At 47.2% G+C, this 24,719-nt stretch overlaps 2 protein-coding genes across 2 annotated transcripts in view; one reads left to right on the top strand and one right to left on the bottom strand.

The window, feature by feature from the left end:
• Positions 1-3,311, bottom strand: part of LOC134300745 (uncharacterized) — a 12,127-nt gene extending 8,816 nt beyond the window's left edge. The window contains exons 1-2 of the mRNA XM_062985170.1: positions 3,135-3,311; positions 2,070-2,211 (exon numbers count right to left, since the gene is read on the bottom strand). Coding sequence (XP_062841240.1) covers positions 2,070-2,211; positions 3,135-3,311 — 319 coding nt within the window. The remainder of the gene's footprint in view (positions 1-2,069; positions 2,212-3,134) is intronic.
• Positions 1-24,719, top strand: part of sema4ab (sema domain, immunoglobulin domain (Ig), transmembrane domain (TM) and short cytoplasmic domain, (semaphorin) 4Ab) — a 26,397-nt gene extending 1,678 nt beyond the window's left edge. Inside the window, exons 2-15 of the mRNA XM_063009454.1 lie at positions 8,361-8,617; positions 13,270-13,430; positions 13,513-13,572; positions 13,719-13,817; positions 14,360-14,465; positions 14,835-14,957; positions 15,052-15,179; positions 16,289-16,470; positions 17,242-17,386; positions 18,311-18,500; positions 18,584-18,699; positions 19,087-19,250; positions 20,127-20,218; positions 20,812-24,719. Coding sequence (XP_062865524.1) covers positions 8,518-8,617; positions 13,270-13,430; positions 13,513-13,572; positions 13,719-13,817; positions 14,360-14,465; positions 14,835-14,957; positions 15,052-15,179; positions 16,289-16,470; positions 17,242-17,386; positions 18,311-18,500; positions 18,584-18,699; positions 19,087-19,250; positions 20,127-20,218; positions 20,812-21,569 — 2,424 coding nt within the window. The 5' untranslated portion in view covers positions 8,361-8,517 and the 3' untranslated portion in view covers positions 21,570-24,719. The remainder of the gene's footprint in view (positions 1-8,360; positions 8,618-13,269; positions 13,431-13,512; positions 13,573-13,718; positions 13,818-14,359; positions 14,466-14,834; positions 14,958-15,051; positions 15,180-16,288; positions 16,471-17,241; positions 17,387-18,310; positions 18,501-18,583; positions 18,700-19,086; positions 19,251-20,126; positions 20,219-20,811) is intronic.

The following is a 24,719-nucleotide window of genomic DNA, read 5'->3' as shown; positions in this document are numbered from 1 at the left end:
ACTAACATTCCTGACATCAGGTACAGTGATGTTGGGTTTGAATGGTTCATCTCTTCTAGTGAAATCACTCACTCTGACCGCAAATCTCTTTCTGACCAAAAACAAGCTTTGTTCTTGCTTCGGGCGGCTTCCGGCGTGAAGCTCGCTCGACTGTGAACAGTCACGCCGGAGTTTCACAGCTTCTTATTCACGGCAGACCTGTTTTAGTCAGAACTGAGAGCGGTGAACGTTGGGGGAAAGGTTCTCGGCAAAGCGGCCGCAAGCAACGGCGATGAGGGACGTTCCTGACTTGTGTAAATCTGTGGTCCATGAACTGAGGTCAGTACTGGACTTACCAGACTGTCATGTTGCAGAGCTTGTGACCAGCTCATAAAGTAGAGCTTCAGACCTACAAGCAGGATTCAGTAAAGCGTAAAGCATGATTAATGAATCTCAGGATCAGTGAAGTTTAGTTTAATATGCAGATGTATCGTGTGTGTGTGTGTGTGTGTGTGTGTCAGGTTTCATTCAGTGACGTCTGGTGCTGGAACACCTGATTCAGCTGATTAAACCTCTGGTGTGTTTGAGGGACAGCACTTGTTGTTTACAGTTGACGGTTCGAGCTGTTGCTGACCTGTCTGAACCTGTTTAATGGTCGTGCTTAGTAATAAGCATGTGGGCCAAGACACGCGCTCGAGTGTGTGTGTGTGTGTGTGTGTGTGTGTGTGTGTGACGGCTTTCCTGTAGTAAACACACACCAGCAGCTCGAGTGGAAACGATGACGAGATCTTTCTGGTGAATCTGCTCAAGTCTGAGCTCGTCAGAAAAATGACGCCGGTGCTCGGAGCTGGAGGAGGCTGGAACCAAACGTGGGTCATGCATCATGCAGGCGTCCAAACATTTACAGAGGAGGAATCACACTTTTCTTCTCTGTTATTATAAAAACAGCCAGATGTCAGTGTGGATGTGAGATGAAGCCATGCTGAAGCGATGTTGAAGCGATGTTGAACGTGGGTGGTGGAACCAGAACTGTTCCGATGCTGGTGAGCATCTACAGGACGTTGTGGTTGTGAATGAAATTATTTATTGAGTCAGAAGTCATTCAGTCGTTTCTTCTGTTTCCATTTCCCGGTTTCAGAAGTGCATCATGGGTCATGAGAAACGCTTCACACACTTTGGTTTGTTGGTTTTGATAGCAGCGGCGGTTGCTGGCACGACCGCGACAGCTAAATAAAACCCGACCGTTTCCTCTCGGTGCAGCGTTTACAGTTTACGCTTTCAGAATTTAGCAGAAGCGACTTACACATTGCAAGCAATTGAGGGTTAAGTGCCACGCTCAAGGGTCCAACAGTGGCGACCTGGCAGCTCTGGGGCTTGAACCAGCGACCTTTCAGTTATTAGTCCAGTACTTTAACCACATCAGTTTATTAAATCGATTGTTCAGTTTCTCTGGAGCTTCATCATCGACTCCTGATTTATTCGAGCGCTCGGGTGGCGCAGCGGTAAAACTCACTAGCCCAGCGGTGCTGAGATCCCCAGCTCTCGAGTTCCAGTCTCGGTTCTGCTATCCGCCGGTCGGGCGTCTACACAGACCCGCGATCGGCTGTGTGTCATTTATATTTACATTTTCAGATGCTTTTATTAGACTGTACACATTGCAAGCAATTGAGGGTTAAGGGCCTTGCTCAAGGGCCCAACAGTGACAACCTGGCAGGGGTGGGGCTTGAACCAGCAACCTTTTGATTGCCAGTCTAGTACCTTAACCACTAGGCTACAACTGTGTGTCTGTAAGGGTTTCATAATTACTGCTGCAGTTACGACCTCTGCTGGCTGATCGATGGCGCTGCACAGAGTCGGCGGATAGTAGAAAGCCGATGCGTGACTCTCCGTGCGTGATACGGATCTCCGTATGAACCCACCTGCTCACTCGGAGGAGAGGAAGTGAAATACGTTCAGGGAATTGGATATGACTAGACGGTACATTTCGCATTGTGCAAGTTTGGATGGACTCTGGCGACCTCTGCTGGCTGCACCATGAATTGCAGGCAAGCAAACAAACCCTCCCACACACATTCCTCCACTACTCGTACCAGAGCCTCGTTTGGACAGTAGGAGTCGCTGTTGCAGCGGCGTTTCCTTCCTCAGACAGCGTAACCGCGCCTGCCGAGTGTCCGGGCACGAGACGTGAGACGCGAACCCGCGAGCGGAGACTCTGAGAAGCGTTCCTGATTCCTACAGATCCGACACCAGCGTGAGAGGCGAAGCTCCAGGCAGGGAGGGACTGAAAGACAAATAATCACACCACCAAAAACATTCACACCAGCGCGCGAGTCTCGGCCTCTGCTGGGCGTTCCGGCTTCAAACCCACAGAAGAGGAGAAGAGCGGGCAGAGCGCGGGGGTTTGGGACGTGTCCCAATTTCCAATTTCCCCCCCCCCCCAATTTTTCTTTCCTGATCTAGTCGTGTCCAGTTACCCTGATTGCTCCTCTATACTGATTCGACCCTTCACCGCTGACTGAGTCTGACTCCTCTCATTTGAAATACTATCGTCTCCCCCCCCAACCCCCCCCTTCCCGGCATGAACAGTCAGTACAGGCTGCATTTTCACCCACACGAGTCGAGTTCATACACTGCCGGGCATTGTGTACGGAGGGCCACACAGGGGCAGAAACACTGAGGCCAGAGACACTGAGGCCAAAAACACCGGGGGCAGGAACACTGGGGACCAAAACACTGGGGGGAAAAAGCACTAAAACACTGGGGGTCAAAACACTGGGGTCAAAACACTGGGGTTAAAAGCACTAGGGGTCAAAACACTGGGGGCAAAAGCACTAGGGGTCAAAACACTGGGGTTAAAAGCACTAGGGGTCAAAACTTGGGGCAAAAGCACTAGGGGTCAAAACACTGGGGCAAAAGCACTGACGCTGTGAGCCAAAACTTTATGGCCTCCTATCAACGATGTGCTGATCTGATCAGAATAAGGACCTGAGGAACTTTGATCAGGACCAGGAGCATGACGGGGTTGAAGTTTCTCTTAAACAGTATGCGGTGTCACAGGCGGGCGTGGCGAGTCCCCACCCACAGCGGTCCGAGGAGGGACGAGCCAGAGGTCACCAGACGATCTACTGTGGATCAGATGATTTGTGCGTTTAAACCTTGGCATCGGAACTGGACGTCAGAGCGACAGAACTGGGGACGTGGACGGTCGGACACTCCAGCCTACACACGCTGCAGGAGCTGCTGGTGACGCCCTGGTACCAGTGACTGTGGGAATCTCTGTCTGCGTTCATGTGGAGTCCGTGTCTGGACCGGTCAGAGCCGTCTGGCAGCATGTTTCACCGGTCGTGACGTTTTACACCATTAATCCTGAATTATTGTTTTAAATCTCAGCTTTTGTGCTCCGGATCTCCTTCCTGTCGCACCTGAACTCGCCCCTGACCCCGCCCCGGGGAACCGGTTCTCTTCTTTACTTTATTATTCTGATTAAATTCTTTCTTTTTTGAAGCGAGGCTGCAGACGGAGCAGAAGAACGAGCTGCTGGATTGAAAGTTGAGATGAGATGAGATGAGTTGAGATGAGATGAGATGAGATGAGTTGAGGTGAGGTGGAGTTAACAGGGCGCTGCTCATTTCCCTAACGGTTGCTTTTATCCTCGGGCGTGTCTCACATCAGAATGGGAACAGACGCTCGGAGCTGATCAGTCGTCTCTAAATAGGACGCTGCGATAAGCTGATTGGCTCCTTCTTTGACCGGTTAGTGGACACTCCGCCCACAATCGTCCACAGTTATGAAAAACGTCCAACAACCTTGACGTCATTGATTGAAGTTTGGGATTCACCAGCACTGGGTGGGGGAAGGACAAAGCCCTGGTCAGTTTGTGACCTATACGGCCTGTTGAGTGACAATTCGAGTCCTGAACATGGAACTACGTCTGTCTGTTGATTTGGAACTCTGTTAGTTGCTTCGTTTTCACCCAGTAGGTGTGTTTGCATTCTAAACACAATGCGCGCTCAGAAGAAACAACCTCATCTACAGTGTGTTTATATTATCAACACGCATTACTGATGCGCTGGTGACCTCGCCGCAGAATCTCATACTGGAACCGAGTTCTTTATAGTGGAACCAGACTCTCATACTGGAACCAAGTTCTTTGCTAGGGGAACCAGATTCTCATACTGGAACCGAGTTCTTTATAGTGGAACCAGACTCTCATACTGGAACTGGATACTGGAACCAAGATCTTTATAGTGGAACCAGACTCTCATACTGGAACCAAGTTATTTGCTAGTGGAACCAGATTCTCATACTGGAACCCCAAGTTCTTTGATAGTGGAACCAGATTCTCATACTGGAACCAAGTTCTTTGCTAGGGGAACCAGATTCTCATACTGGAACAGAGTTCTTTGGTGGTGGAACCAGAACCTTATACTGGAACTGAGTGTTTTGATAGTGGGATCAGAATCTCATACTGGAACCAGATACTGGAACTGAACCCTTTGATAGAGGAACCGGAATCTCATACTGGAACCGAGTACTGGTACAGAGTTTTTTGATAGTTGAACCAGAATCTCATACTGGAACTGAACCCTTTGATAGAGAAACCGAGTTCTTCGGTGGTGGAACCAAAATCTCATACTGGAACCGAGTACTGGTACCAAGTTTTTTGATAGTTGAAACAGAATCTCATACTGGAACCAGATACTGGAACTGAACCCCTTCATAGAGGAACGGAGTTCTTTGGTAGTGGAACCAGAATCTCATACTGGAACCCTTTGGTGGTGGATGATGTTCCAGAACAGGAACCTTTAATAATGAAAATGGCTCCTTTGGTGCTGGAACAGAGATCTGATTTTGGAATCAGCTTGAGGAACCTTTTGGTTCTGGAACTAAAACACTTGGTTCTGGTTTTTATGAAGAATTGTGGGTTAGAGACCCCCAGCAGCTCTAGATCACGTGTGTTTGTATGAAGAGTAGCGTGAAGACGGAGAACGGCCCGTCCTGTTAGTGGTGAACGTGATCTGGAACCTTTTCTTCACAAGGATTTGGTTCCTACAGCAACAGGAACCAATTTCACAAACATCTGATCTGTTTGTTTAAAGACGCTGGGAGTCGCGTGGCGCGCCGGGTGGCGGGAGGTTCCGCCGCGGTGTTTGTAATCAGTCAGTACAGGAATGCCGTATCGGAGGAATGTTCATTACTCACCGTTACTCACCGTTACTCAACACGGTTCCTCAACATGGTTCCTCACGGCTGCGTGACGAGCGTCTTTTGTGTCTGTAAACTTTCGGTGTAGACGTGATAACGTGTCCCGAGGCCACGAAAACTCGCCGCTCAGACGGAACCGCCGTGGTAAACGACGTGTTCGGGCAGGACTGGTGATCCTCGGGTAACGTCTGGAGATGAACGAGGAGACGTCTGCCAAGGGTTCCTCACTTCTGATTCATTTAAAAAAAAGTCAGAAACCGTTGGACAGCTGAGCAAAACATGTTGGACATCTCATCCCAAAAGAAGAAGCTTTGTCGTGCACTGATTGAATGTGGCCGGGGTCAACGCCAGGTGGTTCAGGTCGTTCCTGCGCCGCGTCCAGTGTTTCCCGGTGGAGCTGGACCAGCAGCGACCCTGACCAGGTGAAAAACAGTGGAGGATTGATGTGAGGAACGTTTCTCCACGAGAGGGCGCTCTCGTCACAGTAGTAGGTCAGGACCAGTCGGTCGACGTGCACTTTTCAGCCTCTGTATCCTGGTCTCAGCAGGTCCAGTTCCACTGTGTGAGAGAGGGGCATCTGGGCAGTGGTAGCTCAGCAGTTAAAGCACTGGACTACTAATCATAAGGTTGCTGGTTCAAGCCCCACCATCACCAAGGTCCTTAACCCTCAATTATAATTGCTAGTTGATTTGGATAAAAGTGTCTGCTAAATGCCGCAAACGTACAGTGGACAGTGGTAGCTCAGTGGTTAAGGTAGTGGACTAGTAATCTGAAGGTTGTCGGTTCAAGCCCCAACACCACCAGGTTGCCACTAGTGCAAGACCCTTAACCCTCAAAAAAATGTGTTCACTCATAATTGTAAGATGCTTTGGATAGAAGTGTCTACTAAATGCCGAAAATGTAAAATGTGAATGGCGTGGGGTCGATTCCCTGACCCCGGTGCCCAGGGTCATTTCTGTGGAGCTTGTGATGGACTGTGATGGACAATGAATCCACCCACTGCAACCCTGACCCGGATAAAGCGATGGTAAAAACGCACTGAAGTGGGGTGTGTAAACTTTTGCATGATTCAGAATCGTGTGTGTGTGTGTGTGTGTGTGCAGGTAAATAATAAACAGCGTGTTACCCATGATTCTCTGCAGTCATGTGTTTTAAAGTAAATCGTGACTCGTGTACTTGATTGGTCGGGTGAATCAGGGAAGCGTCGCTCACTCTCACTCTGACTGCAGGTTTTGGAAATCCTGGCGTGACCCGAGTGCCCGTAAACGCGACCACGGAGGATGTGTGACCGCCGGCCTTTCCTGTCTGTCGCCACTCGCCGTCTGTCAGGTGGAATCGGAATTTCGGGCGCTTTTGGAATTCCGTGATGCCGCAACTTTTGTTCTTCCGCTTGTTTCATAAATTTGAGATCTTTTAAAAGCACACAGCGGTTTGTCCTGTAAATATGAGTCAAAAATATGTAGTCACCACTACTACTATACGGTGGTGTCCTTAGGCTGGTGTTAATAACCATAGTCCATAGTGCATTTTCTCCCAATTTTAGTGTAGTCAGTCTGTCTTCCGCTGCCGGTGGATCCCTGATTGAGTCGAGGTGAGTATATCGCTGCTCACGCCTCCTCCGACCCGCACACAGCCCTTAAGAACTCCGCATACTTCCTGCGAGAGTAAGTTCGCGAGCGTTGCACGAAGCCGAACATGCCTTCATGAGCTTACAAGCTGGTATACTTACAGCGGTTTCGTTTCGTCTGTTGCGTCTGCACCAGACCTGCAGGTGATGCTGTGACATTTATGATGTTAAGTTCCATGACTGCCGAAAAACAATGGTCACGGAGACGCTGCTCAAAATCGCCCGTGTTCGTTTTCGTGGCACCCCAATCACAGGCGCTGTCGCCGAGTGTCGTCGTCTGCGAACTTCACCCGGCTTCCACGTGCGAGCGAAGCCTCTGTGCGACGTCCGTGGTCGCTCGCTTTCTCTTCTCTGCAATGACGTCACATTGGCGCCGGAGCCAGCCGAACGTCGTCTCCATGTGAAGTATGCTGAGGCCTTTAGTGGATCCTTTTTCACCCATGCATTCTGCACATCCATGTAGTCCAGTCATCGGTGGCCAATTAGTGTCTGCTGCAGGCACTGCCAGTTATGCCCACTAGATGACACCCAGCCGACTGGTGGCAGCACAACCATAGTCTTTGTCCTGATTTAATCCGCTGGGTTCCTGACAACTACCTGACAGTCCGGTACTGTCCGAATCTTCTCTGTAGGTAAGAGCTCGGGACTTTAGGGTGCCTGATTTATTCCCTCTAGAAGCAGTTTTGATTTGTCTTGCTTCGTTTTGCTCGATTTGGGAATCTCTTACTGCTGGTGTTGTTGGGTTTGAATGCTTCACCTTCTCTCCTCCTGATGATCCTGATCACAGATCTCCTCCTGAAGCTTCGTTTCCTTCGTCCATGCGATTCACCAAACTGCAGCCCAGCTTTAAGGTTGCTGATTTTGGTACATGAAGCTTGCTTGACTGTCGACGGTGACACCCGTGTTCCTTGGTTGTTGTTGTTTTTTTTTGGTTGGTTCTGGGATAAAATTCCTCCCAGCAAACGGAGACACTTTGTGTTTTCCTTACACTAAATGGCCAGAAGTATGTGGACGCTCGTCCATGTGCTTGAGCATTGTGGAGAACCTCGTTCATGCATTAATGTGGAGATTCCAGAGCGGCTGTCGGGGCCTCCACGTTTCTGAGAAGGTTCGTCACAAGATTTTGGAGTGTGTGTGTGGAAATTTGTGCCTGCTAGATCCAGAACAAACTTGTTAAGTCGTGTTTTGGAGCTCACAGGGGCCACAGTCATACCGGAACAGGATAGGGCCTTCCCTAAACTCGCCACAGAGTTGGGTTTTATAGACCCGTGAGAAGTTTGTGTGGGGTTTAGTGTTTATAGTTCTAGTTCTTGTTCTACAACCATCAAAAAACATTTATTATTTACAGCTCTGGTCGTAGCGGAGCCGTCCTGTTATGGTAGCGAATGATTAGTGGCAGCAGTAAGTGCATCCTGCAGATCTTCCTCAGTCTCTGTTTATTATAAACCATGAGAAGAAAAGCAGAAGTGATCCTCAGACAGGAGGAAACGATGACTGGCGCCTGCCGCGTTTGGGTAATCGAACCCTCTCTCCTTTCTTCTCACATCAGTTGAGATGACGGCCACTTCCTGCCAGCAGAGGAAGCGACGCGTGAACGCGAGACTCGGCTCAGAACGGACAGCGGCGCGACGAAGACGAGCGGACGACGAACAGACGAAGAAATCTCACGTCTAGCTCGGCCTGGTCCTCAACCGACTCCTGATAGGATGGCATCTACGCTGGCACTTCTCCTCTCGGCGGTCCTGGCGGTCCTGATCGACGGCGGCGTCGGCGGTCACGTCGTCCCGCGCGTCACTTTTCCTCTTGGTGAGTGTTCTCCATCAGTACTACGTTTATACACACTGAGCAGTCTATTAGGAACACCAGTCTGGTACCTGATCATTATGTTCATGGATTCTTTATAAGCTATACTGATCAACCTCACAGGTATACAATTACTGACTGTCAGTGGTCTGTTGCTTTTTTATGTTCAAAATACGACATTTATCAAAGTTCCAGCTCAACAACAAATCATCACTGTGAAAGATTCCATCAAACCCACCTAACGCATTTATTGCCTTGTTGATTATTTTATTTATCCTGAAAGTAAAATTGCTGTTACAGCAACAGCACAGAGAGCTGAGAGTTTATATCTAATAAAATTAATAATAATAATCATAATAGCAACATTATTATTGTTATTATTATTAACAAAAACAGTAATAGTAATAACAGTAATATTCCTGAAAATAAGAGCAAAATTAATAATAATAAAACAAATAATAATAGTAATGGTAATTATAACAATAATAATATTAATAATAAGTCATTAAGTTATATTAACGTATTTTAATAATAAAATAATATAATTACAATAATAATAAAATGAATAATAATAATAACAGTAACCATGATATTATAACAATAATAACAATAAATAAAATCATTATAATAGTAAAAATAATAGTTAATATTGATAAAATAATGTTAGTAAAAGTAATGTTAATGATATTTATAGTAGAAATGATATTAAGAATAATAGTATAGTAATAACAATATAATAACACTAACAAATCATTATAATAATAGTTAATATTAAACAATAAAGTAAAAATAATAACAGTTAATATTAAACAATATAATAAAATAACAATGTTTATTAAACAATAAAATAAAAATAACAATGTTAATATTAAACAATTAAATAATAATAGTTAATATTAAACATTAAAATAATAACAATGTTAATATTAAACACAAACAAAAATAACAATGTTAATATTAAACAATAAAATTATAATAACAAATAATAACTATAATATTTAACAATAAAATATTTATATTTTACAATAATAAGAGCATTGTTAATAGTAACGTTATTAATAGTAATAATAACAGTATTCATATGAATAATAGTAATAGTAATTACTGTAATTTAATAATAATAATATAATAGTAATAGTAGTAGTAATAATAGGATAATAGGACTATAGGATAAAATTGTGCTGTAATCAAACTCAGTACTGTGTTACCATGTGCAGACTGGTTTAACTGGATTTCAGTGGATTTGGTGTCTGGTCTCCTGACACCAGTGTAAGTGGTTCTGAGTGGTTCCTGTTACAGCACATATTATACATTATATTACCCTCCAGTACCTGAAATGCCCCCCTGTTCTAAAAATAAGGGTCAGAAGAGGAGAAGTAAAAGTTCCCAGTTCAGTAAAATGTTTCTGATAAATGAGAAGTGAAGGAGAAATTCTCAATTCTTTATTTTACTTTGATTCACCGACCGAACGTCGAAATATCAGGTGAGACTGTTCATCACGGAGCTGCTGAGATGTTACATGAATGGTTTTGGGTCTGGGGTCCTTAAATGAATGTGCCTGGCTCACAGTCGACGTTCCAATTCTGCCTCTGTTTGTTTGGGTGCAGCTGAAACACCAGAATTGAATCATTAATTGAGGCGTCTACATATTTTTGACCGTTTGAGAGAGAGTGTGTGTGTGTGTGTGTGTGTGTGTGTGCTCCGATGGTTTGAGGGTCAGGAATGCTGTACAGGGAGGAGGAAGTGGAAGAGACCTAGATCAGCTCATGTGGGTGAAGAAGGAGAAAGATCAGACCATGTAGGTGCTGACGCCGCTCAAACGTGTGTGTGTGTGTGTGTGTGTGTGTGTGTGTGTGTGTGTGTGTGTGTGCAGCAACCATGCAGGATCGTTTGTCCTGCAGCACGCATGATCTCTCAGCTTCACTCGTAGAACCTTGAATTGAGTCAATGCTCCATAGCCAAAAGTATATGGACGCTTGAGCATGAGCTCGTGTGCAGCCCCTCTTTAAGTCCTCCTTGCAGCTTTAACAGCCCTCACTCCTCTTAAACCTTGTCGAAATGAAATTCTGCCACAGACGGAGCACAGATTCACTTAGTACCTGATATTTATGGTCGTTAGTTATCAGAAAAAGTAATTAGCAGAATTTGCATCCCTGTCTCACACATCCATTTTCTTTTTACCGACCGAAACTCCGTCAACAAACACCTCCGTCACACAGCAGCAGGACGTGTTCACAGGAAGTCTAATCGGTTTCTGTTAGTTATTATTAGTTAGCAAACATAGCAACTGCAAATGCAAAAAAACCAACAAACAAAAGCGTGGTCCTGTAGGTGTCCCGTCATATCTTGGTTCTTTCATTAGAAGCAATATAAGAGAAATCTCGAGATTATTTGCACGCTTGATTTGCAATTTTATCTTGTTAAACCACCTACAGTCTCACAAGGCCGGCTAGCCACCGTTCCGCTGTTCACCTAACATGATTTGTGAGGAGATGAGACCTTCACTGGCACTGAACCTGGCCCACGAGTCTGCTCCAAAACCAGCCCCATCATCAGAGGAGTTTCATCCAGATCACACAAAAGATCTCATAAAAACAGTTTTAGAAATAGACTTACCGTTTGATCCGGTTCTGCTCCTCACTGGCGGAGTGTGGGTGATTTCCTGGCTGTGTCCCAAACGGCATCCTTTGAGTCGTGTGGTGCGAAACCAAACCATTCAAGGTGCACCAGTTAGCTGCACTGTTTAGTGCAGTAGTGTGTGATTTAGGACGCTGCAGCTTTTATGCACTCGATGTGTTGCATTAATGCGTTTCAGCCACAACAGGTGTGATAAATCAGTTATAGAAAGGAAATATGCTTCCAACTTTGCAGCAAGTTTAGGGAAGGCCCTTCCCTGTTCCAGCATGAAGTAAAGCTCATGTTTTGACTGAATAGGCACAAATTCCCACGCACAGACACACTTCAAAGTATAATAAGCTTCTCAGGATGTGGTTGTTGTTCTAGCTGAGAAGATCACACAGAAGTCACTCTAAAACTGGACGCCCGACTAGCTCGTGGTCAGGCGTCCGAATACTTCTGACCACATAGTGTTTGGGGTTTTGCTGTGTTTTCGACGAGCTCGTCACACCGCGACCGATGCGTACCGCGACACCCCGGTCACGCAGCAGCACCGTTTCAACAACACTGGATGTCACACCAGCACGAGCGCGAGTGCAGATGAAGCACGTGTCGTGCAGCTCGGTTCCTCGTGCAGCTCGGGCGGCGGGTCGGGCGGCTTCCTCTTTCGACGTGCCACATTTCAAACCATCCGAAACAAAGATGAAAAACAGTGAATGGATTCAGCTGAGCGAGCAAAAGTCGGGAGTTCTGCTTCGTTCCGTCCATCGTGTGGGTGAGACAGTGGGTCTGTGTTTGGTCCTTAGAAATAATACAGTCGAATCAGACGCACCAAAAACGTCCCGCAGACGTCAGAGTAAAGGTGCCGGTAAAATCCGAATCCGGTTCTTGGGAGAGATTCTGGATTCTGGAAGAACCACGTTTGACTTCCTGAAGATTCTTCTCACTGGAATCTCTGGTCAGAATGATCATTAAGCTTCTCACTGTCAGATTGATTCCAGGGGGTGTTGCGTCTGAGTCTGAGGCAGAGATGGGGACTCGACCCACTCGAGTCTGCACACACAGCGACTTCAGACTCGACTCGGACTCGATTCATGACTCGCAAAAAAAAGACTCGTTAACAACAATAGTCCCTAGCGTCAGCATGTGTTAACATTAGTTACGTGTGATAATTATATATATAGATATACCCGCAACGCACGCAGTGGGTAAATGTTCCAGCCAGCTTCCGGCGTAGTGATGAAGCGTCGCTCCCTACTCCCTACACAGTCTGAAGTTCACTTCATTTGAACATTTTCCTTACCTTTAAATCTGAATCTTACTTAAAATGGTGGAATACCCTACGTAGTGCACTTCACAGGAACAACCGGGGTGAATGGAACGCGCTAATGATTGTAAGAGCGCTTTCTGAACCAATCAGAGCTTCTGATTGTAATTGTTAGTAAGAATTGCTGTTATTTGCATTTATTCAGTTTGCGTCACACAGATGACGTGGTGATGAAACGCTCGATCGGCTTTCTAACGACTTCCTGTTTTACTTCACCACCGGGAAAAGTTTGGAGGTTTTTAATTATAAGCACGTTTACAAAATAACGGATTCTATTCCTAATGGGACGCACGCTTATAAATGTAATAGCATCTGGAAGAACAGAAGCTAAGGTAAGCAGCGGTTATGATTGTTTTTGCCGTGTTTGGGATTTTGGCCGCTGTGCCGTGATTTATCGAGCGCTTTTGTTCTGTAATGAAAACAAAACGTATCAGTTGAAGCTTTTAACTGGAACCTTCTCGTTACAGAAATTACATTCATTTACACAATGAGGAGGAAAGTAAAGACACGAAGTAAAACGGCTAAATACACTCGCTAATCTGTTGTTGTTTTTATCTGAACTTACAGATTATTTCTTTATTTCTGCGCTACATTTAAAATATATGTTTTGTGTAGATTATATTGACTCGGACTCGTATTTTGTGACTTGTGAACATCTCTGTTCCGAGGTTCTGAACTGACCCGGTGCACGATGCTCTTCCCGTGTTTGCAGATAGTCCCGGTCGGTCCTTCACCCTCTTCACCCTCCCTGACGTGGAGAACACCACCACCCTCCTGCTGAGCCGCGACGAGGGGACGCTTTTCGTCGGGGCGCGAGACGCCGTTCTGGCTCTGGGGGTGAGCGCCGGGGGAGGCCTGCAGCTCGGAAAGAAGGTGAGTGGGTCAGGATCGGTATCGCCGATTGTGATGTATCGTACGACACTGGATCCCGGCTGATCTGCGTCTCTCGTTTCAGCTCGACTGGTCGCCCACTGAGGGAGACATCGATGGCTGCGTTATGAAGGGCAAGGACAGGGTGAGTGGTCCCACACGCCACGAGCGTTCCGTCTTGACCATCGTTCTGCTGGTGGTACCACTTACCAATACTGACCCACAGGTTCATTCTTCAGGTCTTACCTGTGGCTAACGGATGTCTGTTCTGTTCTTCTCTGTGGTTTGCAGACGGACTGTCAGAACTACGTGCGAGTGCTGCAGGCGCTGAACTCCACCCACATGTTCACGTGTGGAACGTTCGGCTTCAGCCCCAAGTGTTCCTACATGGTAAGAGTTCCATCTGCACCCACCATCAATCCCAGTCCCAAAAGGTTCCTTATATAAACGTGGACGGTTCTGGTTCTGCTCCAAACGTTCCATGGTTCATCGGTACCGAAACGGCTAGTAACTCTGTATGGTCAAAAATATGTGGACGCCTGATTTTGCTCTTAATGGGACAAACTATAGAACCATGGAGATGAATAGAGTCGTGTCCCTCCGCGACTGTTCACCATTCTGTTAGTCTTGGCTCACTGCGTCGTCCACTTCTGCCATGCTGACCAAAGAGTTGTCCAGACTAGCACACGCTCCCTCTGGCACATGTAAATCAATAGATAGATTTGAACCCGGGACCTCTGGCACCCTAAACAAGAACCTTACCCTATCTGACTCTTGTTTCCACCAGCCAGTTTGATTCACACTAGACTGAAGCGTTCCTCCACCACTCATACAGAACTCACGCCGACACCCACAGACTCATCTCCTCATGTCAGAGCTGGATTCTGTGAGATCACGTGATTAATGGTCGACGTTTCTTTCTCTTCTGTAAGAATTCTGAGGAGTTCTCGCTGGTGACGGGTCCTGGTGGTAAACCCGAGGAGGGTCGAGGACGCTGCCCCTACGATCCCTTTCAGAAGAACACCGCCATCACCGTGGGTAAGACTCATCATACCTACGTTTAGAACGTGGGCTCTAATCGGATTCCACATGGTACGTCTACGATCGGCTGTGTCTTGGGGGGGGAGGGTGGTCGACGCTGGCACCTTAACGCACAGTCACTAGCTGCTTCTGAGTTTCGCAGAGAGCTGTATAGCATACGGAGTGTCATGCACTGTTACTGTTACATGCACCCCTCCCTCAGACACAGCCAATCGTGGGTATTAAACAGATGAACAGCCAGGTTGATAGAACAGCTGAGATTTAACCTTGACCAGTCCAACGTTATCAATTTATTGTCGTTTTTTGTTATTATTTTAAACACGTCTTGTACGTGGCCCTGATTTATCCCCGTCTGTCTGTGTTCAGGTGGAGAGCTGTACACGGCCACCGTGGCCGACTACAGGAGCACTCGACCCGTCATCTCTCGACACCTGAGCGAGGGGAACCGTGTGGATCTGAAGCTGGATGATAACGTGGGCCTGCTGGAAGGTTAAAACCTCACATCGAATGTAATATCGAATCCGAGTCCGTCATGACGTTAGCTCGGCCTCACGATCGGTTTTCTTTCTTCTTTCTCCTCCAGAACCCACATTTATCAGCTCCACGTTTATTCCCAGTGAGGAGAAGGTTTACTTCTTCTTCAGCGAGTTCGGTCGAGAGTACGACTTCATCGACAGGTTCACCGTGTCTCGCGTGGCTCAGGTTTGCACGGTCAGTCGCTGATATTTCTTTCTTTCTTCTGTGGTGTTGAATGTAAACATGTCACAATGAACCATCTCCATTAATTCAACCGGAAACACAAATCCACCCCCGGACCGGACCACCACAGCTTTTTTATAGGGGATGTTCAAAACGTCATCAAAATGTGCCCACTGTAGATCATCTGTGTTTATCTGGATTTTCCTCACTGTTTCACTTTTAAACCTGTTTTACAGCTCGAGGTTCTGAAAAACAGAATAACAGAACAAATCAGGTCCGGGAGAGTCGAAAACACTTAACGTGGCTTAATGTACTAAAACAACAACCTAGGAACACCAAACTTGTCATAAATGCTCTGGACTGCTAAAATGACCAACCTGTGGTGCAAAAGGAGCAAAAAAAAAGTTTAACTTGAGCTTTTTTCTTTTCATTTAAACTGATTATGAGGGGAAAAAATAATTATTCATTTCCTTTTGAACCACAGACTGGTCATTTCAGCAGTCCAGACACTTACAAGCAGTAATATGAGTACATTAAGCCACGTTAAGCGTTTTAGACTCGCTCTCTTTTCCTCCTTGCTCGTACGGCCTAAGTCGCTTTTACCAAGTCATATCGAACAGTTCGTCTCATTGGAGGAGCTTTGAAAAGGTCAGCGGCAAACTGGGTCAAAGTTCAATCAGATTGAACTTCGAAAGCAACAGCAAGGCCAGACGCGGCAAATGTGTGCAGTGGATCCATCCATCAAATCCTCACAAGCGTTCAAATCGCGAGCCAATGCAGCAAACGCGTGAAGTGTGGCATCAAGCTAAGTGGTGTCGCTACACTCCGTAGGAAACAATGGCACAGCCAGCGTAGAGGCTGTTTTGTCGCACATCATGTGATCGTCCTCATTATATTGAGGAAAAAAAAAGAGAGAAACCAGCAGCCAATTTTAAAAAAAGCTGCCGAACGACCTGAAAGCAGCAGGAACAACAGTTGTCAAGTTGTTCTTTTTGGCTGTTTCAAAGACTGTTGGGTCTCCAGCACTGTTAGTCTTTACAGCAAGGTTCAAAACGTACTTTAATTGTATTGTATTGTTATTGTGTTTGATATTAAATCAGATCTTTGTCTGTTTGTTCCAGAGTGACGTGGGTGGAGAGAGGACTCTACAGAAACGATGGACCACCTTCACCAAAGCCCAGCTTCTGTGCCAGGCCGGAGGAGAGCTGCCCTACAACGTCCTGCAGGACGTCACCACCCTGCCACCGGCGGCGGGTGCCAGTCCGGACGAAACCCTCTTCTACGGCATCTTCAGCTCACAGTGGTAAATAAAAACACACACCGACCCTCCGAAATGCAAGAAACGCTTTACAGGAGCTCACCGGGACGCATCGGAACTCAAAACTATACAGACAGCAGGCTACAGCTGGTGGCTTCTCTGTGCCCATATAAATAGGGCTAGTTTGAACCGTGGTCTGCTCTCGGGGACAGAAAAGAAAATCCAAACTGTCACATCATGCTGATAGAGTGAATTAAAAGCTGCTGAAACACAGGACACACTGTCCAGAGTCAAGCAAGCTTCACATGGTCATAAACCTGGCGACTGCCATGCTTCCTTACAGTCCATGCTGATGCAAATCTTGCTCGACTGTGGACAGTGTCACTTGTGTCCCAGCAGCTTTCAGGATCGAGTTCCTCTCAGCATGAGATCAAACTAGCCCTATGTATATGGGCACAGAGAAGCTGTAGTTCCCTTTTTTTTGGGAGAGGTTTTTCAATTTTTAGAACTTTAGGGTCTCCATTCATTAAAAAAAAAAATCAGTATGGGGTTTGTGAGGTTGGACGAGAAGGCATGGCTCACCATTGACGTTCCACTTCACGTCAAAGATGAGATGATTCAGTAGGGTTGAGGAACCAAACCTCATCAGATCGAGTCTTTGTGGTCCTCACTTTGATCTTGAACAGGAAGGAAAGCCCTGCTGAAACAGGAACAGAACTGTTAGTAATGGTGGATGTGGTTAAAACATTTGAACTCGGTAAATAAACGTGGTGTCCACATACTTATGGTGTGTGTGTGTTTTTTGTTGGTGTGCAGGTCGGTGAACTCGGGCAGCTCGGCCGTGTGTGTGTTCAGTCTCGGAGACGTGAAGGCCGTGTTCTCCGGGAACTACAAGGTGCTGAACAAGAGCACTCTGAAATGGAGCTCGTCGGTCCGGGAGAAGATCACCAACCCTGGAGAGGTGAGTCCACTGCCCCCCAACCCGCCCCTCCCCCAAAAAAACAGCATTAACAGTCTCACGAACCCTGGGTCGTGACCCTTGGGTGGGTCTCGAGCCCAAAATAATGGGCTGCAGAGAAAAATAATAATTAAATTAATTGAATATTTGCAGGCACATATACACAAGTGAACTTGTACACGAGCGCTCCCTTGTGGAGGCTTTACGTTACATCCTGTAAACCACAGTGGGACCAGATTACCACTATTTTTATTAATAAAGTGGGTGGGGTCCTCAAACAGCAGTGGTAGCTCAGTGGTTAAGGTACTGGATTAGGTTGCTGGTTCAAGCTCCACCATCAAGTTGCCACTGTTGGACGCTTGAGCCTGAATTGCTTAAACAGGCGGATGACCTGAAAGGAGCAGGAACAACAGTTAAGCTGTGGAGTTTAAGCTGTGAACCACAGTGGGACCAGATATTATGTATTTTAGTTTCTGTTTTATTTTGATGGGTTGTGGTCAATTGAAACCAAAGATTTTAATCTCAGCTGTGCTACCACCCGGCTGGGTGTCTACACAGTCATGATTGGTTGGGGGGGTTAAAGTCAGTGTCTGGATTGGCACCCTGTTTGGGGTGCTGCCTTGTGCCCAACGTTTACTGGTTGAATCCCAGGAAAATTCCCACAGTCACATTATGAGATTTGAAAGTCCGTAAGCATGTGCATTAAATATGAGATGTCCACATACTTTTGGCTGTATGGTGTAGAATTCGGTTCTTTTAGGGGTAATTCGTTCACATCAGTTTCATTTCATGTTTTCTTTAATTTCAGAGAAGAGTTCCCCCTATAGGAGGTCGGTCATTAACACTAAGAGAACACTTCCGCCCTGTAGTGTGATGTAAACTCGATCTAAGCGCCCTGTGTTTGTTTGTTTCCTCTCGTGCGTGCAGTGCGGCCTCCATAACGCCTCCGACAACGCGCTGCGCTTCGTCAAGGAGAACTTCCTGGCCGACAAGAGCGTCCTGCCGGCCGGTCAGGCGCCCGCGCTGGTGTCCCCTAACGAGCGCTATAGCAACATCGTGGCTCAAAGGGTGCAGGGAGCTGGAGGGCGAGAGTACACCGTCCTGTACCTGCTCACAGGTAACCGACCGTCGCTGATCCACGTCTGCTTGAACCGTCTGAGCTCCGGTGCTCAGTTCTTCTCTGTCGCTTGTTCCTAACAGAGAGCGGCTTCCTGCACAAGGCGGTGGTGTTGAGGAGCGGTGCTCACATCGTGGAGGAGATCCAGGTGTTCAAGCAGCCACAGCTGGTCCAGAACCTGGTGCTCAGCGTTTCTAAGGTATGATGGGACCTGCGTGAGGGTTTGGATTAGGAGCTTCAGGGGTCGAGGCTTTGTTACGCTCGTCTTATTAATTATTTAAAGATCTTGATTGTTACTTGTGAGAAAGTTCTTAAAGCTGGAAGAGTGAAGGGCTTAGCTCCAGGGTCTTAAACCCACAACCTTCTGATAATTGTAGCTTTGTCATACTGCTTCGACAAATGACTATGGGATATTTAAAGACATTTATAGGAGTCTCAGTTGTGCCACCAGTGTGGATGGGCACCGCATGACAGCGACACCTGCTGTCCGAGTTCCTCCACACACCTGAAGCTCTCTGAAGGAACCCACTGTGGTTCTCCTCGACCGGTGGTTCTTAACTAATGCAGGTTTAATTCTGCTCCGTAGGGGGCGGTGTTGGTGGGCTCGTCGGAGGGCGTGGTCTCCGTCCCCGTCGCCAACTGCTCGTATTACTGGAGCTGCGCCGAGTGCGTGTTAGCCAGAGACCCGTTCTGCGGCTGGGACCCCACGCGACTGGTGTGCGCCCAGATCTCCTCCATCGAACGGAACGCGTGAGTACCGACTGACCCGCCGAATTCTACTGACCCCGTAATGCAGATCTAAAAACAGGCCGAAAGTATGTGGACACCTGAGCAGTGATGTAGAGTTGCTGCTTTCTTGCTCTGCTCAAAAGAGCATTTCCGAGGTCGTGCTGGAAGAGTCCTGGCTCGCCATAGACGTCCCGATTCGTCCCAGAGGTGTTCAGGGGGTCGGGAAGGGCTCTGTAGGTTGCCACAGCAAACTAGACGAACCTCGTCTTTATAGGCTTTGTGGCTTTGCACACGCTGGAACAGAAAAAGGCCTTCCCCAAACTGTTGCCACCGAGTTGCAGTGGTTCCTGAATCACTTAATCTTGATGATGAGGAAAGGTGTCCACATACTTTTCTATTCATGAGGATTTTTCTCCATGCTTTGTTGTTTTTCTAAGTGAGCACGCCCTCTACTGGAGACAAACTATTTTGTTAAATGCACGATTTATTATTTGCAAAGTTTCCTTTTATTATTTCTCAGAAAAAAAATAAAATGCTGTACATATTTGTGATTATATTTTATTTATCTAAATAATGAATGTCCTTTTATTTCTGAGGTAGGTACAATCTATGCGAAACAATTTTGAATTGAGCCCAATTTGGCTGAAAGGCTGAAAACCCCCGAATCTGGCATCCAGGCGTATAGCGCCAGTCCCGTCAACCAGGCGAGGTGAATAGCGCCAGCGCCCTCCGCTGTTTAAAGTGAATGTCGGTGCATCGTTACATCCCTAGTGTCCAGTTATTCTCTCAGGGGTGTCAAAACTTTTGCTGAAGCTGAAATACGGTGCAGTTTTCCGAGCTTCTCGTGTCCAGTTCAGTTCAGAATAATAATTCATCTCCTCTCACGTTTCTCTGCAGCGTTCAGGACGTAGCCGAAGGAAAGGTTCCGAAAGAGTGTAACAGCCCCCCTGTTAATCCCCGAGCTCGATCCAGCATCAAAAACCCCACAGGTGAGTCGGACAGGTGAATAACCAGTTAATACACCGGGTAATACAGAGCACTGAAATCACACTGTGGATTAATAGTGAAAATGCTGTGACGTGGACCACAGCGCCACCCAGTGGTCCAAAACTACATTGTGTTCTGTTGTAGAAACCCGTAACACTAGATTTAATCATATGGACACTTTACATATTACTTAAATGTATATTTATTATATACAGTAGAGAGGGAATGTAAGTGAACCTTAGAATATTTATGGTAGACACTTTATGACCAAAAGTACAGTCTGAGCAGTTGAGGGTTAAGGGCCTTGCTCAAGGGCCCAACAGCAGCAACCTGGCAGTGGCGGGGCTTGAACCAGCGACCTTTTGATTACACTAGCCCAGTACTTTAACCACTAGGCTACAGCTTGCCCAGGAGGAGTCTTTAGACTATGTGACTATCAGAGCAGATGCTTGTCTGTCCAGATCTGAAAGATTTTTGTAGTGTGTCATTAATTAATAGGAGTGTCCACATACTTTTGGCCATAATAGTGTCACCAGAAACGGCCCTCTGACCTTTTGACCCCAAACCCTGACCTCTCCAGCTCTGTGTCCCACAGGTATCGTTCTGCCAGTGACCCTGAACGAGGTGGTGAACCTTCGATGCCCGTCCTCGTCCCGCCTGGCGCGGCTGCACTGGGAGCGACCCGGCGGCCGGCTCTCGCCCAGCGTGTACATCCAGCAGCCGGACAGCAGCCTGGGGTTCCTGGCCACGCCCGATACGCTCGGGACCTACGCGTGCCTGGCGGAAGAGAACGGCTCCACCCAGACGCTGGCGGTGTACGAGGTGACTCGGAAGGTCGACGTGGTCCAGGAACCGTCCACCATCAGCACCACCACCACTATACGCATTCCTCATACGACACCGCCAGCCACCACTCAGACGGGCGCCAGCACAGCCACGCCCGAACCACGGGAACCCAGACTCGTGGGGATCAGCACCGTGGAAGGAACCACGTATGAGATGATGAAGGACCTGAGTCTGTCGCTGGTGGACCGCGAGGCCGAGAAGCAGCTCCCGGAGACCCGTCCGAGCTACCTGAGGGAGCTGGTGGCCGTGTCCGTGCTGTTAGCGCTGTGTTTCAGCGTGCTGCTGCTGATGACGCTGTACAACCTGAGGAAGAGCTGCCGCGGCTGGACGGCGTCGCGCTCCGTGACCCCGGGGGGCGCCACGCCCCAGGAGAGGCAGGTGCTCCGACAGGACTCGGTCAAGCTGGAGAAAGAGAACGGGCCGAGCAACGGGGCCGAATCCCCCAGCGCGGCCAGCGGAGGGGCGCCAAACGGGTCCAACGGGCACCTACCCAACATCTCCACCTGAACACCCCGGGTATCGGGAATCAGAAATCGTAATCAGAGTGGATTTTAAAAATCGTCGTACCTGCATCTGAGCCAGAACGAAGCCGGGTATCAAACGCGCGACGCTACGTTCAGACCTCATGCTAATCCGCTTTTAATTTGCTGGGGAAGGGGGGGGTTAACGTTAAGCTAAGCAAAGCTGACGAGGATGCGCTCGTTTATTGCACTATATATCCAAAAGTATGTGGACACCGGATTATAATCGACATCGTGCCTTTTGCGGCTGTAACAGTCTCCACTCATGATTTGACGGTGCGTCTGCTTTCATTTGTTCACCTTCGATCATTTTGAGGTCGGACGTCGAATATAAAAGCCTGGCTCACAGTCGACATCCCATTTCATCCCGAAGATCGGTGTTTAGTTTAGTAGGCCGGGTCTTTGTGCGGACCAATGGAGTTCAACTACAGCAAACCTTTGTGCACAGGGCCTTCCCTAATGTGTCCACATACTTTTGCATATATAGTGTACTTGCATACCTTTTTCCCCCTTCCCTATGAAATCTCGCTGCTAGTACCACCACCCCCCCCCCCCCCGATCATAATCTGTTTGAGAAATAGGCTTACTGTTTGATTCTGTTCTACTGATTCTGTTTTAAAGCTTGTATGTTGACCCTTAATACCTCTGATCTGATCCTGATTTACTTTTCGCTTCAATCCTTTAGGGTTTAGATCCACGCCCTGTGTGCTACGTAGTGTGTAACCGTACCATCCGTAGCGCACTGGTTAGACTCTATATGTAACACAACAGGATGCGATTTGAAACGCGCCCCATTCCAATCGCTGCTGATAGAATTCGGAGTGACCGCATCACATCCAGACTTTTTTTTATCATGATGGACATGATGGACTTTCATTTGCACTTTTCCTGTGAATTATTTTCTCCGCCCGTCACTCGTGGCACATAAAATGAGGCGAATGTTGCGCTCCTTCTGTCTGTCCGCTTTCAGGACTCGTGAACTGACCGGCTGCCGACCGTCGGTTCTGACCGCACGCGTCGCGGTCGGGATTCAGGACTCAGAAATACTTTTATTCTTTTATTTTTATCAGTATTGTTCTTAATTTCATTCATGTGTAAATGTGGGTCATTTTTCATTGTTGACGCCACGTGACCGGATAATATCGGTAATAATGTATCACCATATGGCCAAAAGTATTCGGACACTATCCTATTTCATAAACAAGCTGTATTAGGTCAGCTAGAACAACATCCGCTCTTCTGAGAAGCTTCTCACGAGACTTTGAGGTGTGTCTGTGGGAATTTGATGACCATGTTTGTATGGCTGGGTGCTGATTTTGGTCAAGAAAGCCTCAGTTGATGTTCCGGTTCATTCCAAAGCTGTGCAGTCATGCATGAACAGGAAAGGACCTTCCCTAAACTGTTGCTGCAAGTTGGAAGCACATCATTTTCTTCATATGATTAATTTATTACAACTGTTAGCAACTGATGTGGCTGAAACATACATATAAAAAAAATTAGAAGGGGTGTCCCAATACTTTTGGCTATATAGCATGCATTAATGTATTTACATTTTTATTTACATTTTAAGCATTTAGCAGACGCCTTTACAGTATACAATCTGAGCAATTGAGTGTTAAGGGCCTTGCTCAAGGGCCCAACAGCAGCAACCTGGCAGTGGTGAGGCTTGAACCAGCGACCTTCTGATTACTAGTCCAGTACCCTAACCACTAGGCTACGGCTTGCCCTGTATAAATGTATAAATCGTTGGTACTTTTGTATGGGGAACTTAATTACTGCCCTGCGTTCACATGTAACCGAGTAGGTGTACCCTCAGTGATCAGTGCTCTCCTGATCACTGGCCTCACATGTCTAGGAGGAAGCACGTGTTGGCCCTTCACCACCCTGGATTGACAGTAGTAGTGCAGTTAGGAGCTGAGCTTCATACCAGCAGGACCTTGTCGTTTGGGCATGAACACTGTGAGCAGCAATGCACTGGGATGAGCACGACACGTGCTTACTCTACTCTACATGCCACCAATGTGTGAGACCCACAGATTCACTGTCGGTTCGTTTTTGACGAGCGTTTTACTGAAGCTTTTACAGTGTGATGCTCCTCCGTCACACCGCCCCCTTGTGGTCTCTTTATGTTCCTGACTCCCCACCAGGTACGAGTGGAGATGCTGGTTAATGCTGTACGATTGTACGCCTGCACCTTCCTGGTAACGTTTAGATTGTGAGTGCAGAAGGTGTGTTGTGTGGTACATGTGGTACATATGTACATTGCTGGAACACCGGTGTCCTGGCTCCCTCTTGTTAGTCATGGTATAGATTCTCCCTCATCCTTAGTGCTCACTAACGCAAACATGGCACACTCCTGTGCTAAATGTAGAGGCATTGCACGACCTGCTGCTCAAGCTACTACTAGAAAGAATCAGGTTTACTCTCATACAGGATCGGTTGTGTCCAGTTTGGTCATTTCCGATTCCCTGTTCCCTTGTTTTTACTGGACAGTGGTAGGTTCCAACACCTACAGGAACGTGCTATAGTGTGAGCGTTCCTCCACCGCGCGTGTCGGCACCTTGACTTGACAGTAGGTGTCGCTGTTGCACTTGAGTGACTTTTTACCTTCAGTTTCCTCCAACCTAAGACTAAATATCCGTGACCACTTGTGTACTTGTGGTGTATCGTTGAATCGATTATCGGGGCGTGTCCAAAGGTAAAAGGAGGCGAATTTCAGACCTCGTGGTTGGTATGTAGTATCATAAAGTGGAAGCCATTTGGCATTGGAGTCTGCCATGTTTGCACTTGTGCGCAGTAGAGATTTCGAGGGATGTAAACAACGCCGCCCGCATTCTTCAGGTTGTTTTCTCATCTTACGGTACACTTCTTTGCATGGGACTGTTGAACGCTGACCGGTGCACCTCTGATTCCGGATGGTACTGACCACTGATCCTCACTTTCAGAACTGTGATGTTGCCAAACTGTACAAAACTGGAAGCATTTCGCTTCAGTCTGAGCACAGACACAAAGACGTGTGTTTATCCGAAACTCTCCTCAGTGTTCTTTATTTTCTCTTTTAACAGATTGATTTATTTTTCTACAAACGTCTGTAACAAATTCAGAATAAAAAATAGTTCCAATAAACGCATAACAA

The sequence above is a fragment of the Trichomycterus rosablanca genome, chromosome 2 (assembly GCF_030014385.1).
Source record: "Trichomycterus rosablanca isolate fTriRos1 chromosome 2, fTriRos1.hap1, whole genome shotgun sequence".
NCBI classification, from domain to species: domain Eukaryota; kingdom Metazoa; phylum Chordata; class Actinopteri; order Siluriformes; family Trichomycteridae; genus Trichomycterus; species Trichomycterus rosablanca.
Note: the sequence above shows the minus strand (reverse complement) of the source record. Positions and strands in the feature narration are given on the sequence as shown.